Here is a 14,638-nt window from a genome sequence, read left to right on the forward strand (position 1 = left end):
AGTAATATGTAGGCTACTCAGGTCAAACTGCATGATAGCTAACACTACATTATATGAAGTTGGAATTTCATTAACATATGGAATAACAAACGGGTATCTATGGTTGCGCGCAGCGCAACTACAAGCATACCGATAAATACAAATATAAATAAATCACTCCGGTCCGTCAATCAACTAACAGTTAATCCAAACACACTTCCGCATAAACGACACTTGCGGAAGTTCCTCCTTCATCAAATCCAGCAATAGTGAAACCAAAACATTTAGGTGACACTAGTATTGACTTTTACCTGCGTGACTTCTTTGTTTTTGTGGAGGTTTGTTTGACAACAGTAACTATCAACTCTTAGTGCACTATTCATGCTCTCTCCGGGACCCACTATTTTTTGTTGTTCAAGACATCTGTCGGCACAAACATGACTGGTGGAACAGGGTGAGGCAGAATTATGGAGGATATTATTTGTGTCAGCTCGGGCAGCGACGACGACTCTGATTTAGAGGTTATAAGTAGTTACAAAGAAGACAAAGAAGATGGAGTTCCGTTCATCCGAACAGAATGGCTCCCAGTCACACCTGTAAGTTTACTATCTGCAGTTTGTCTTTGTCAGAGTCTCAATGTCTTGCTTGATTTTGTCCGCTTGGACTTTTATCGATTTCTACGCAGGACAGTATATTTCATGTGGATTACACATGCAAATAGGAGATTTGTTCAGGGTGTGCGTAAACTTACACTTGTTTCCAACCGCACGTGCTTTTCGCTTTCTATACATAGCGCGTGGACTGTGCTGCAGCTACGTTGGTACTGGCGCAAATGACGTCACCGTGTATTTAGGAGATTTTGATAGGCCTGCAGAACACAACAACGTTCAAATGCAAAATAAAACTAAATAAATGTAACTTCTATTATGTATATAAAAATAATTTAATTTTTTTTTAAGATTTCATTTTAATTTCGATATCAAGGCATTTCTATAGAGTTATATATAATAATGCGATAAATTATTATATAATATAATAAATTGGCTGATATTTGGCATTGCCCTTTTGTTATAGAAATAAATACCATATTTGGTGAATATGTTTAGTCAATTTCGAGTATTGTGTGAAACAGAATGTGTGTACATATAATTTTGCTGTTTTTTACGCGGTTCTTTGGAATAAGTGATTCTGATTGGTCAAACGTTGCTCAATTGAGGACTCATTATGATAATTGTGCCGATCGTCGTGATCTTCCGCCGCTCCACCTTCTGTGCAAGTAAGCTAATACAACTATTTAAACTCTAATAAATATATAGCCATGTATTTATTTGTTTGGTTAAGTAGCAGTATAATAATTTGGATAAAGGCCCGTTTACAACAAGGACGATAAATATAACTATAAAGATATTGTTTTAAAAATCGTTTCAGATGTTAAAGAACAGCACAATATAACGGCATATTATAGCTTAATTATAACAACGATAACGGCACAGATAAACATATTTTAACAACGATTTCCCCCCAGCTAATAACGGATAAAAACATCGACTGTCTGCCACTGAGCATAGGGCTGACATAAATGCAGCGCGGGCTTATTATAAACAAAACGATATTCTGCGTTGGTGTGGATGCTAATATAGTTAACTTTATGGTGTTAACTGGATTTACCTCTAACCCTTTCTCTTTCAGTGTAATTTAGTGATGGTAATCAACTGTCTATATGTTATCTATTACATATCGGCCATTAGCCACCTGGGGCTGGTTGCATTAAACTGCTAAGACTAGTCTTACAAGTCAGTCATCACATTTCTTTCTTTAAGACTGTTCAGAACTGTTTTAAGTCAGTTACATAAAAACCTAGATTGGTCTAAGTAAGGCCGATTCCCCCTTGACCTAGTTGGTCATACTAGTCTTATTATAATGGCTATGTTTATGCAACTGGCCCCTGTTCTGTAGTTATCAATAATGGTAAGCCATTGAAAAGTCTAGTTACCATATTTCTCCTACTTTCTTCATGGTTTGTTTGTCACAGGTCCTCATTGATATCACAGACCACAAGTTGGGCCCTCCAAGGCAAAGATGCTCAAGAAGAGATACTTGCTCCTCCTTAGAAGTTATAGATTTAAGTGAAGACGATCCTCCTGATGATGGCGACGTCCAGCTTCAGAATCCGTCACAGACTCTGCAGTTAGTAGAAAGCAAAGACAAGAAAGTGCATGTAACACCGGCATCTTTTGGACAACCTTTAGAATCACAATCTCGAACAAGTGTTGGAAAAGATGTAGCTAATTCAGGGTGTTTTGTAGGGAACAGTGTGCAGTCTGTCGTCTCTAAGTCACTCGCTCAGGAGAACGCTCTCACAGATGTACCCCAAAGAACAGAAAATCATTTGCATGAGGACACAAATTATAATTCAAGCTTGTCATCTGAGCTGTTGAGCTGGGACAAGTGTTTGGAACGTTGCAACGTTGAAAATTCTTTCAAAAATGTATCTGAAGTATTAAAGAACTCTATTGCAGATATATCACAGAACACTAAAGACACACAGCTTATTACACCAGCTGTCTGCAGCATAGACACAGACCAAGAAAACAAAGAAAATTTTGACTCATCACAGAAATGGGAAGGCAGTGTTTGCTCTTCTTACAGTCTTGACAGTCCATATTATTGTCCGAGTGAGGTAGATGCTTATATATTTTCTGACTCATCCAATAAATCTGAAGATAAGGATCAGCCATTTACAACATTCAACAGTCAACTGTCACCTCAAACCTTTGAGCTTCCTTCTGATACTTATACTGCATCAATGTCCAATGCACTTTCTTTTAATAATAACGGTGAAACGATGAATATCTGCGAAAATGAGGGCCTACATACTCCGGTTCGGCCAGAACCTTCTTCCCCCTCCATGCCTACCTCATCTAGGGCCTCGCCCCACTGGAGTCTTGAACTTAGATCTATCCATAGTAAACCCTGCAGTCCCACTTCCACAGAGATTCTTGCCAGCGACACTGTGGCACATTCCCCTGATCTGTCTACGATGAGCTCACCAAGTAGCACCTTCAGCCTCCTCCTCTCGCAGCCCTCCCCGCCAATCTTTTCAACGAGAGCAGAGCCAAGGAGAAATTATTTAGATGCAGTATCCTCACAAAGCCCTTCCATCAGGCTTTGGGAGACAAGGAGCGATGACGACAATGAAAATGTGCTGGATAATGTGGTTTCAGATCTCTCTGAAAACAACTCACAAGATGGACAACATATTTGTCTGGCTCAGTACAGAAAATTAAGTCAGTGCATGGGTGGAATGGTTCCACAGATGGTAAGATGTGTTTATGTGCACTTTGTTTTTTTAATAGGTACATTCGATAGACAAAGTAATGATATTGTTGATATTTTTATTCAGTATGTACTGTAAATCTTAATCTTAAATCACATTTAAGGCCTGTCAAGATTCTTGATTAATCACAATTATTTGAGAAAACCAAAATAATTATGCAGTTTAAATATCAGTCGCATTTTGACTTCCCTCATATTCAATTCAATTCACATTTATTTGTAATTTCATATGTAATGAGGGTTTGTGGGTTTAATCAGATTGCATTATATTATATTAAATTGATTATATTATATAATATCATCACAACATCAAAGTAAATCATAAGGACCTATTTTATTATAACTTTTATTATTATATATTATTCCAAGTAAAAGTTTTTTCAAGGTACGATCACATTAAAATTTTTGCAATCGTCAAAAGTGCTGTAATGTATGAATGTATCTGCGCCGGAGGTAATGGCAAAGTTTTTTTTATATTGTCTTTAAACAATATATTATATAAATTTATAAGACTATATTTTGTATTAGATTACCGTGGCATTTTATTTCAGAAAACTAGTTAACGCTGCTGTGTAATTGTTTCTAATGCAATGACTGAGGGAGTGATGGCAGATTTTACAGCAATGATAAATGTGACTGCAACCAGACACCCTTGTCTCCTGAACTTGCCAAAACTTTTGTGAAAATCAGTATTCGTACAGTATTCCTAGCGAAACACATTTCAGTCAGTCACTTTTCGTTTTTAACAGCATGACGACGATGAGGAGGAAGGTGAACCCTACGGTCCCGCTGAGCCCCTGTGCCGACAGAGCCTTAGTTTGGTTTACAGCACTATTGAGGAGAATTACCCAGAGGGCACTCTTCAGCTGCTCTCTGACTTTATTCAGCCTCGGTTTTACCCACCTGTGGATATTACGAAACATTTGCTCAGGGGGATTTTCTTGGACCCACAGAGCACTGATGTTCTAGTCGTAGAGGCCTATAATCTATTGATGAAGACTCAGAGGTAAGTGGGATCACATCTACAACTACTGAGCAACTACTTTCCCCATTTAAAACAGTTTTGTTAAACTATTTTAATTGAACATTTTACATTTTCATGAGTAAGTCAGAGGTGTACCTGGTAGGTAGTGTATGTGCTCTAACATGTGATCCTACCTGCCCTTCCTGTTCAAGGAAAACGGAAATATCCACCCACCCCCAAATCCCCCCCAAAAATTCAGGTGTTAAACGTACTATTCATGTTTATTAAATAATTTCAGTTTGTTTTGTATTTTTCAGATACCACCCTGTGGATGCTTCTACAGTCCCATGGGATTGGGAACTGATGAAGATGGCTATGAAGGATCAGGTAGGCACTTTTTAGCACATTTTGAATACTTATATTTATAAGTAATGCTCTAATTTTCTTAATTCTTCCTGTCTTAAGGAGGACACTAGGAGGTTGCGGACGATGGTCCGGTACATGCTCCTGCAATATGTGTTGCAGGTTTTAGAAGATGACTTTAATTTTAAATTCAGGACTCAATGTCTTCAACACTCTGTTGCAAAGAAGATGCTTTCATGTGGCCCTGAAACGTTTGGGCAAGTCAGGTGAGTTTAAGCCCCAATTTTTGCTATTGGCTTTACTTGACTGCATACATTAATACATAATGAACTGTCATATCATATTATGTGTACAATTATGTAATTCTTGTTCTTAGGGATCTAATAAATTGGATGATTAATGCTGCTAAGGAGTCTGTGAACAACTCAAAAGATGTGGAATATCCAAAGAAAGAGGACAACTGTCTTAAGTATATGAAGTGCTCATTTTGTTATCATTATACACTAATGTTCAAATATTTGGGGTCAGTAAGATTTTTTTTGAATGAAATTAATACTTCTATTCAGCTGGGATGCATTAAAATGCTTCAAAAGTGACAATAAAGACACTTATAATGTTAAAAAAATGTTGTCATCTTTAACTTTATATTAATCAAATAAGCCTGAATAAAAATGTATCACATTGACACACATATGAAGCAGCACAACTGGTTTCAACATGGATAATAATAAGAAATGTTTCTTGAGCAGCAAATCAGCATATCAGAATGATTTCTAAAGATGTGACACTGAAGACTGGAGAGTATTGACTGCTGAAAATTCAGCTTTAAATCAACTACAATTAAAAATATATTAAAAAGAAAACAGTTATTTTAAATTGACAACAGAAAATCATATCAGATCATATCAAATAAAATCATACAGACCCCAAACTTTGAACAGTAGTATAAAGTAACACGTTCTTAGGGAAATATATTTTGCCATACAACAACAGTCTACGGAAAACAGTTTGGATTGTACTTTCCTTCTTTTCTTTGCAAAAGAGAAACTTTTACTTTCTTTGTTACAGGATTGTATTATCTCTTCAGAGGATGTTAACATTGGCCCTAGAGGTGGACAAGGACCCCATCTACAATTCAGACAAACTCTCAGAAGAGCTCTTCAGTTGTATTAACAGAATGTGTACTTGCAGGAAGATAAGGTGAACAATAAAAAAAGATAATCAATATAATTAGAGGTTGCACAGAGCTTTTTTGAATGTTGAGTTTTTGCTGCCCTTTGTATTGTTTTAGACTCTTATTGTTGAGTACTCTGGAGAGCAAGCTGCTGAGATGCAAGTTGTTGAAGCTACTTCTGGATGAGGCTTGTTCTCAGAAGACACGCTTGCCCATGTCTCTAAGCTTGCTGCTACACTACCTTAAGAGCTCCACACTGACTTCAGAACCCTCAGTAAAAGATCATTACAGTGTTTTATTCCAGATCAACATTTTGCATTGTTATTCTGCATAACAGCTGAACTGATATGATCTCCTTGCATGGTGTGACAGGATGGAGCAGAGAAATGGAGAAAATGGGATGAACTTCTTCAGCTTCTGTGGATGTTGATGCTCAGCTATGAAGAAGTGGTGACAGGTGACAAACTAGAGCTATCACAGCTCTTTTAAGCTTATACATAAGGCAAATAAAAAAGAATTAAGCATTTGCAAGAAATTTTAAGTGATAAAACAAGGTGATCATAATAGTTTGTCTCTTTACCCTTCTTTCAAACTTTGTTCCCCAGGTCACCTACACTCTCCCATCACAAAGCGCTTTGATAGGATGCATGCTCCGATTTGGACACAGGATGATCAGGTGAAATGCTCAGCAGTGCAAGAGGCAGCAGACGCCTTCCTGTCACGGGCAGCGGATGACATAGGCCTCGCTGTCCCCATGGGAATGCAGGAATTACTATGCCAACTACAAGAACACATTACTGACATGTCCAGTGTTACTTCAAGTCATTAAACCTTTTAATAACTTTGTTTGACAGATTTTTTTTTAAATAAATTTATCTTTTATACAATTTGAGTGTTTGTTCATTACAAAATAATAATAATAAATATAGCCACAACCACAAACGCTAATTATCAGGGTATATAAGGTCATGTTTTAAAAGATTCTAAGCATTCTGTTGACAATATTAGGCAAAATGGATAAAATGCTATGAGTAGACATTAGAATTATGCCTTGTGCTCGAAGCCCTAGTAATGCTGGATTTACTAAATCAACAACAGAGTAGTAAATCCTATTACTTGAAGTCATAAAACCTTTTATAATAACTGCTTTTTTAAAAATAAATTTCTTTTAATTAAAAAAAATTCACAACGCATACCAAACAAGAGTATATAATGCATATTATTATTATACTTTTCAATAGCAGGCATAAAATAACAACTTTATATGGTTTTGTGTGCGAAAAGGAATAGTTTTCCCAAATTCTGGCTACCCAGATCAATTCTCTCTCGTGTTAACAGTAAGTAAATGTTTTTATGAATTATTCTTTTAATGTCAAAATAATTTTGTTTGGTTTTAAAACATGTTTCCAAAACACTGGACGGCATTACAAATTAAATGGTAGAATGACTGTCTCAAATGCTATTGAGCTGCATACCTAGTCCTAGACAGCATGTCTTAGACTATTAATAGTAATAGCTTCGATTAGAAGTACACTAAAAAACCATTCAAATTCATGCAAAATAAATAATCCACATGTCACCTGACCGGCTGACCGACCTACTCGTTGCCCGTAGCCCTAGGCTCACGCCCCTGCCCCTTTTGTCTCAAAATGTATTGTGCCCTTTTCTGATAATTGTAAATAATAATTATTATTATCATAAATATTGTAATAAATGAAACACACACACACACACCCTTGCCACTAACAATAATAATACAAACAAATATTATATAAAAAAAAAAATAGGCGGAGAAGTGGTAGGAGGAGTTTCCTTTGCAGCGCCTCATACGCATTTAACGGTTCTGGTACGCAGTGCACTACGCAGCAGTTCGCGCGAGTCTCTTCAAACGAGCAGCAGGTAACGTTTAAGCTAATACGGAAAATTACATTTATCCTACCATTAACACGCTACTCTAAAAGTTGCTGCAGGATGCGAGTTATTCTTAACTACAATAAAAGTATAAATCGATTCCAGACGCATTCTGAGTGACAATGTCATTCGTTTTTATCCAAGGCATAAAAGTGCAAGGGGAAATACATCTAACAGTTAGTTTAATGAAATCTTAAGTCCATGTCCAACTCTAAATTGTGAGGAACTTATATCTTTGATTTCATAGTAACGCTTTACAATAAGGTTCATTTGTTCATTACTCATGTATGAACTAACATGAACTAACCATGAGCAACACATTTGTTACTGTAGGCTATATCTTAGTTAATACTATTAAACTGTTAATTGTTCTCTTATGAGAGGTTCTCTCGTATTGCGTAAGTTTAGCTTACGCTACGGGAAAGATTCATCTTCTCGAGATATTGAAGCCAAAAAATTATTCTTAATTTTGTATTCATTGTCAACGCAGTGCAGCAGCTAGCAGACCTAGAGCAGGCCATCTCGTGTGCTAATTGGCTGCCCTGCGGGCAACTGCTGCAGCCTACCAGTCAGCCCGGCGTGACGTCACGCCCAATGAAGGGCACCCGCGCCTTCATAGCGTCACAGCCCGCCAGATTGGGCGTGGCTTAGCGTATAAAGTAGGGGCTGTAGGCTGACTTCCCTGATTTTTCGTCTCTTCAGCGAGCTCTTCGCATCGCTGGATCTGAGAGAAGCCACCGCCGCCGTCGAACAGCGAACAGCCAGCTTAGGACAGCGCTGAGGAAGCCGGCCGTCTTCGCCACCTTCAGCCATCCGTGCGAGCTACGCTATCCGGCGACGTATCCTTTACCTTGCTAAACCTATTCTAAAAGAGCAGCGAGTGCCTTTTTAAAGATGCCTCGCGCTTCCTGTGGCTCGTGTAGAGCCCAGCTCAGCATCGGAGACAGCCACTTGATCTGCGCTCTCTGCCTGGGCCTGGAACATGCAGAGCTCGCCCTCGCGTCCAGGGGCTGCGAGCTCTGTGAAGCGCTTCCGCTGTCGACCCTGCAGGCTCGACTCAAAGCCTTCAACACCGCAGCAGTCACTCCGCCCTCTTCTGGGACCGCGCAGGGAGAAGCGCCGTTCCCTGAGACAGCCGGAACCTGTGGCCACAGCGACACGCTCGCCGGAGATCCCCCCTCGAGCCTCGCTTTCGCCTTCCCCGCCCCTCCTCACCGACGCGCAGCTGCCGCTCACGAGCCTCACTGCCATCGCATCTGAGGATGAGGCCGAGGGACACGCCATGAGAGACTGCTGCTCCATCAGCGCCGCGCGGCTAGCTCTCTTTACGTTACAAGAGAGTTTCCCCGCCCTCGCGCCCCCGTTTCGCGCGTCACGCGTCATACGTGGTAAGCCCTCTAGAACTCTCTGCATGACCCGGACGGGTATCATCTGTGTCACATGTAGGTCCCGTGCCCACTACTAGTGCGCGCGCCCTCATACAAACACTGTTCCCAGTTCTGCTCGAGCAACGAGCATGCGGCTAGCTCTCTTTACGTTACAAGAGAGCTACCCCGCCCTCGCGTCGCCGTTCGCGCGTCATGCAGAGCCCTCTCGAGCTCTCTGCATGACCCGGACGGGCATCAACATACGCGACTTACTGGATGCGTGGTAAGAGCAGACATTTTTATACAGTTCTGCTCGACCAACGAGTACGCGGCTAGCTCTCTTTACGTTACAAGAGAGCTACCCCGCCCTCGTGTCCCCGTTCGCGCGTCATGCAGAGCCCTCTCGAGCTCTCTGCATGACCCGGACTGGCATCATCTGTGTCACATGTAGGTCCCGTGCCCACTACTTGTGCGCGCGCCCTCATACAAACACTGTTCCCAGTTCTGCTCGACCAACGAGCACGCGGCTAGCTCTCTTTACGTTACAAGAGAGCTACCCCGCCCTCGCGTCGCCGTTCGCGCGTCATGCAGAGCCCTCTCGAGCTCTCTGCATGACCCGGACGGGCATCAACATATGCGACGTACTGGATGCGTGGTAAGAGCAGAAATTTTTATACAGTTCTGCTCGACCAACGAGCACGCGGCTAGCTCTCTTTACGTTACAAGAGAGCTACCCCGCCCTCGCGTCCCCGTTCGCGCGTCATGCAGAGCCCTCTCGAGCTCTCTGCATGACCCGGACGGGCTTGCGCGCCGCCGTCGATATGTCTCGCCCTGTCAGTACCCTTAGATAAGGCTACTGCAGCAGTGTATATAGCAGCCAACGAGCCGTTTTGTTCACCCTCTCGCCTGCACAAAAACGCCGTTTTCACGGCGACCCAGAGAAATCTCAAAAATATATAATGTCTGGTCCGGCTCATGCCGTCGGTGTTTTAAGTGTAGTGAAAGCGCCCATGCCCCAGTGTTCACCCCTACACACAAGCACTTCAAATCTCGTGTCACTCACAAAGCACACTCTCATAAAGCGCAGAAAAGCCGCTCGAGTGTTGAATGTAAGAAATGTGTCCACAGGTCTGTGCCCACTATATGCCTGCTCTGTTACACGATCAAAAAAGCAGGTTATGAATGTAAGTCTCGTGCCCGCCAGAGAGCTTTCACGCTTACTAACACAAACCTCCCCCCGGGCGCAGCCCGAGCGTTTAAGTGTTATCACAAAACGCAGGGCATTAATAAGACGCTCCCCATCTATTACGATCGGGGCGTCAAATACACTTGTAAGTCTCGTGCCCGCACACACGCGATCACGCTTACAGGAAGCTTTTCCGACCAGAGCACTGCTGGCGCGTCAAAAAGTGAAAAGAAAATGTTCCCCATCCCTTATGATTGAGACATCTCACATAAATCAGCCAGTTTCGGCTTTCAACGAGCAGCCATTGCCTAGAACCGAGAGCGCGCGCGCCGCGCTTTCGGCTCCGGTTTAGTTTTACAAGCCCATAAATGGCGGCGATCTGAACCCGGAGGCCATTCGCCCCCTAGCGGCTCACATAGCTGGGTGGGAAACTATCCCATGGATTTTCAGAATGGGTGCTGAGCACAATAAAGCAGGGCTATACACTTCAAGTCATTCGCCGTCCCCCGCGCTTTCGAGCCCGGACCGCGACGATAGTGAATGCGGAAGTAGCACACCTACTTCACGCAAAAATAGCAAAGCTGCTGTGCAAAGGGGCTATAGAAAAGGTACCGCCTTCTCTGAGCGAGTCAGGCTTTTACAGACGATATTTTCTCGTACCCAAGAAGGACAGAGCCTTCAGACCTATCCTAGATCTGAGACATTTGAACAAAGTGCTTGCGAAAAGACCGTTCAAAATGCTTACGACCAGGAAAATCCTCGCGCACGTTCGCCCGAGGGACTGGTTTATTTCTCTAGATCTGAAGGATGCCATTTTCAGATTCAGATAATACCCCGTCACAGGCAATTTTTGAGATTCGCCTTCGACGGTCAGGTATATCTGTCATGATCCTGGTATTCTCCTTCCTTTCTCTGTCTCCCTCTTCTGGTCACACACGCTATTATCTTTCATTCATTCATTCACTCTCACACACACACACACACACACTCTGTGCAGACACACCCATTTACTATTACTCTCTTCATTCTCTGCCAGCCCTCTCTTCAATTATCGCTATTGAATTCATTCCTTTCTCACCTGCTACCTCTTTACCTCTGATTAGTCGTCCTACTTCTTGTTCCTTCTTCCACCTCTCCTTTGCCAGATTATTATCTATGATTGCGTACGAGTCTGACTGTTCACCTGATCATCTTGTCCTGTCCTGTCTTGTTTGGTGAGTCCTGTTCTGCAGGCTTCTCTGATTGTTCGCTCTCTAAAGCTATTATCTGCCCAGTTACCCTGCTACTGAAGACAAGAGACGGGTTCCTTACCTGAGTTCCATACCGCTGCTGTAGTGGCTCTGCTTTTCTCCTTCGTTGTGACCCCGGGACCCGCCAGCCCAGCCCAGGGTTACTTCTCTATTGTTTGCAGCATTTAATGAGAGACTTTCTGTTGCTAGCCCTACGAGGCGCATTCCTTTGTTATATTAAAGACATTGTTAATCCGCTATCGCTCTTGGGTCCTTCCTTCAGACATCCCTGACAATATCAATACACCGTCCTGGCGTTCGGCCTGTCCCTAGCACCCCGTACATTTACGAAGTGCATGGACGCGGCGCTCGCCCCCCTGAGAAGTCAGGGGCTGCGGATAATGAACTATCTGGACGATTGGCTGATATTGGCACAGTCAGAGACAGAACTGCTATCTCACAGAACAGTGCTTCTCAGTCACCTGGAAAGCTTGGGTCTCACGGTCAACTGGACCAAGAGCTCATTACTGCCCAGCAAGTCAATTTCCATTTTAGGAATAGAACTGAATTCGGTGACCATGACGGCTCGTTTATCGACACAGCGCGTGCGCCGTGTTCGCCACCTAGCCGCATCTTTCCAGAGGGGCAGCTTTCTCCCTTTGAAAACATTTCAAAGGATGTTGGGCTGTATGACATCAGCTGCAGCGGTGCTTCAGCTGGGCCTACTGCGCATGCGCCCGCTCCAACGCTGGTTGAATGCTCGCGCGTCCCGCCGAGCTTGGGTTTCTGGCGACCAGAAAATCAGAGTGACTCAGACCTGCATAGCGGCTCTGCAGCCCTGGTTAGTAGCCGACTGGTACCAGCAGGGGGTGATGATGGGAACCATCTCTTATTGGAAAGACATTTCGACAGACGCGTCCAACTCGGGTTGGGGCGCGCTGTTCGAGGGCAGACCGGTCTTCGGCCAGTGGTCAGACCAAGAGAAGTGTTTTCACATAAACTGTCTGGAAATGATAGCGGTCGAGAATGCGCTGAAGCGCTTCCTCCCGTTCATACAGGACCAACATGTTCTTGTCCGCTCGGACAACATGTCTGTTATCCTATGTAAACCGTCAGGGCGGTGTCAGATCCAGAAATCTCTGCAATCTGACGGAATGCCTCCTTATTTGGTCTCAGATGCACCTGCGCTCGCTGAGGGTGGCGCATGTGCCTGGCCATTTGAACGACGGCCCAGACAAACTGTCCAAGGACAATGTTCCCCCAGGGGAATGGTCCCGGCACCCCCAAACGGTCCAGAAACTGTGGCGCCTATTCGGCAGAGCGGAAGGCAACTTATTTGCGTCAAAAGACAGCGCTCAATGCCAGACGTTCTTCTCGAAGGACGAGGACGCGCTGGCCCAGGTTTGGCCCAGCCTCCCGCTATATGCTTTCCTTCCGGTCTCTCTGTTACCACAGGTGATCAAGAGAATCAGGGAAACACGCCACTCGGTGCTCCTCATAGCCCCGCGTTGGGAGAATCAGATTCGGTCCCCGGAACTAGCACGACTGTCACATACAGCTCCGTGGCCGATTCCGGTGAGGGCAGATCTCCTCTCTCAAGCTCGCGGCGCGATCTGGCATCCCCATCCAGAGCGCTGGTCTCTGCACGCATGGTTGATCAACGGGTACTCGTTGCCCTGCCAGAGGAGTGATGAACACGATCACGCAGTCTAGAGCTCCTTCCACGAGAAGGCTCTACGCGTCTAAATGGTCGGTGTTCTCCGGATGGTGCACCAACAGAGGTCTGGACCCATGGACATGTGGGGTGGCGCGTCTGCTCACCTTCCTACAAGAGCTGTTGGATAAGGGGAGGTACCCATCCACGCTCAAAGTATACGTGGCGGCCGTGGCAGCGTTCGCAGAATCGACGCACGGCCAGTCACGGGGAAGACATGAGTTGGTCATCCGCTTCCTTAGAGGGGCTAGAAGGATGAACCCGCCGCGCCCCCCGTCGGTTCCTATGTGGGATCTTTCATTGGTCCTCGAGGCCCTGAAAGTCTTTCCATTTGAACCACTAGACTCCGTGGGGTTGAAATATCTATCACTGAAAACCGTCTTTCTGACTGCACTGTCGTCATTAAAAAAGTTTGGGCCGAATGACTCTAAAGTCATCCTCAGACCTAGACATGGCTATGTTCCTAAAGTGATGGGCACTCCATTCAGAGCGAAAGTGATTTCGCTGACAGCTCTGCCAGCATCTGACAGCGAAAGTGATGTGAATCTCCTCTGCCCTGTCAGGGCGCTGAGATTTTACATTACGCGCTCCGCCTCCTTCAGGCGTTCAGAACAGCTTTTTGTTTCGTTTGATGGGCGCACCAAGGGTCTCGCCTCCTCGAAACAGAGCCTGTCCAGATGGATAGTGGACGCTATAGCAGCAGCTTACGCGTCAAAAGGGCATCAGGGCTCATTCCACGAGAGGCGTGGCCTCGTCGTGGGCGTGGTCCAGTGGGATTTCTATCCATGACTTATGTGTAGCGGCGGGCTGGGGCTCCCCGTCTACCTTTGTCAGGTTTTATAACCTAGAAGTTCCTGCCTTGCAGGCTAAACTTTTGTCAGTTTGAAGGAGAGGTGTATTCTGCCCAGATCTTCCTGCTCAGATCACTCTCACATGACTCAGCTCTCCTGGTTGAGCTGCACTAGTAGGGTATGTGCCATGTGCCTATACAGATGTGCGCTGCTCTGTATTCCCTATGTGTGCTTATGTACAAGTGATGGCCCGCGTGGCTGGCCACCTTACTTTTGCCACTTATGGGGTTCCCCTGAAAGTTCGGGGTCTCATGGTGGATGCTTGGCGCGCATGGCGTTGACAAAGTGTTCAAGTAGCGTAAGCTAAACTTACGCAATACGAGAGAACCTCTCGTAAGAGAACGATACTCGGTTACTAACGTAACCTCAGTTCTCTCTAGAGAGGGAACGAGTATTGCGTAACCGGCCATGCTCACGCCACGAGCGACTTCGCTTCAGTCGACAAAAAACCAGGGAAGTCAGCCTACAGCCCCTACTTTATACGTTAAGCCACTCCCATTCTGGCGGGCTGTGACGCTATGAAGGCGCGGGTGCCCTTCATTGGGCGTGACGTCACGCCGGGCT

At 44.4% G+C, this 14,638-nt stretch overlaps 1 protein-coding gene across 1 annotated transcript; it reads left to right on the forward strand.

Moving 5' to 3' along the window:
* Positions 1–208: 208 nt before the first annotated feature.
* Positions 209–6,703, forward strand: simc1 (SUMO interacting motifs containing 1). The gene is made up of 10 exons (XM_077247656.1): positions 209–575; positions 2,012–3,298; positions 4,065–4,321; positions 4,597–4,666; positions 4,745–4,908; positions 5,019–5,111; positions 5,711–5,842; positions 5,934–6,090; positions 6,189–6,273; positions 6,422–6,703. Exons 1-10 carry the CDS (start codon positions 447–449, stop codon positions 6,643–6,645), a joined length of 2,598 nt encoding a protein of 865 aa, XP_077103771.1. The 5' UTR covers positions 209–446; the 3' UTR covers positions 6,646–6,703.
* The last annotated feature ends 7,935 nt before the right edge of the window (positions 6,704–14,638 follow it).

Source organism: Siphateles boraxobius, unplaced genomic scaffold (genome assembly GCF_051911475.1).
Source record: "Siphateles boraxobius isolate OS27281-9 unplaced genomic scaffold, OSU_SipBor_1 3, whole genome shotgun sequence".
Taxonomy (NCBI): domain Eukaryota; kingdom Metazoa; phylum Chordata; class Actinopteri; order Cypriniformes; family Leuciscidae; genus Siphateles; species Siphateles boraxobius.

Bases quoted from the DNA above. Each gene is read 5' to 3' on its own strand.
- simc1 (XM_077247656.1), top strand. From the start codon at position 447: ATGGAGGATATTATTTGTGTCAGCTCGGGCAGCGACGACGACTCTGAT. The intron at 576-2,011 runs GTAAGTTTACTA...TGTTTGTCACAG, and splicing joins AATGGCTCCCAGTCACACCT to GTCCTCATTGATATCACAGA. The intron at 5,112-5,710 runs GTATATGAAGTG...TCTTTGTTACAG, and splicing joins AAAGAGGACAACTGTCTTAA to GATTGTATTATCTCTTCAGA.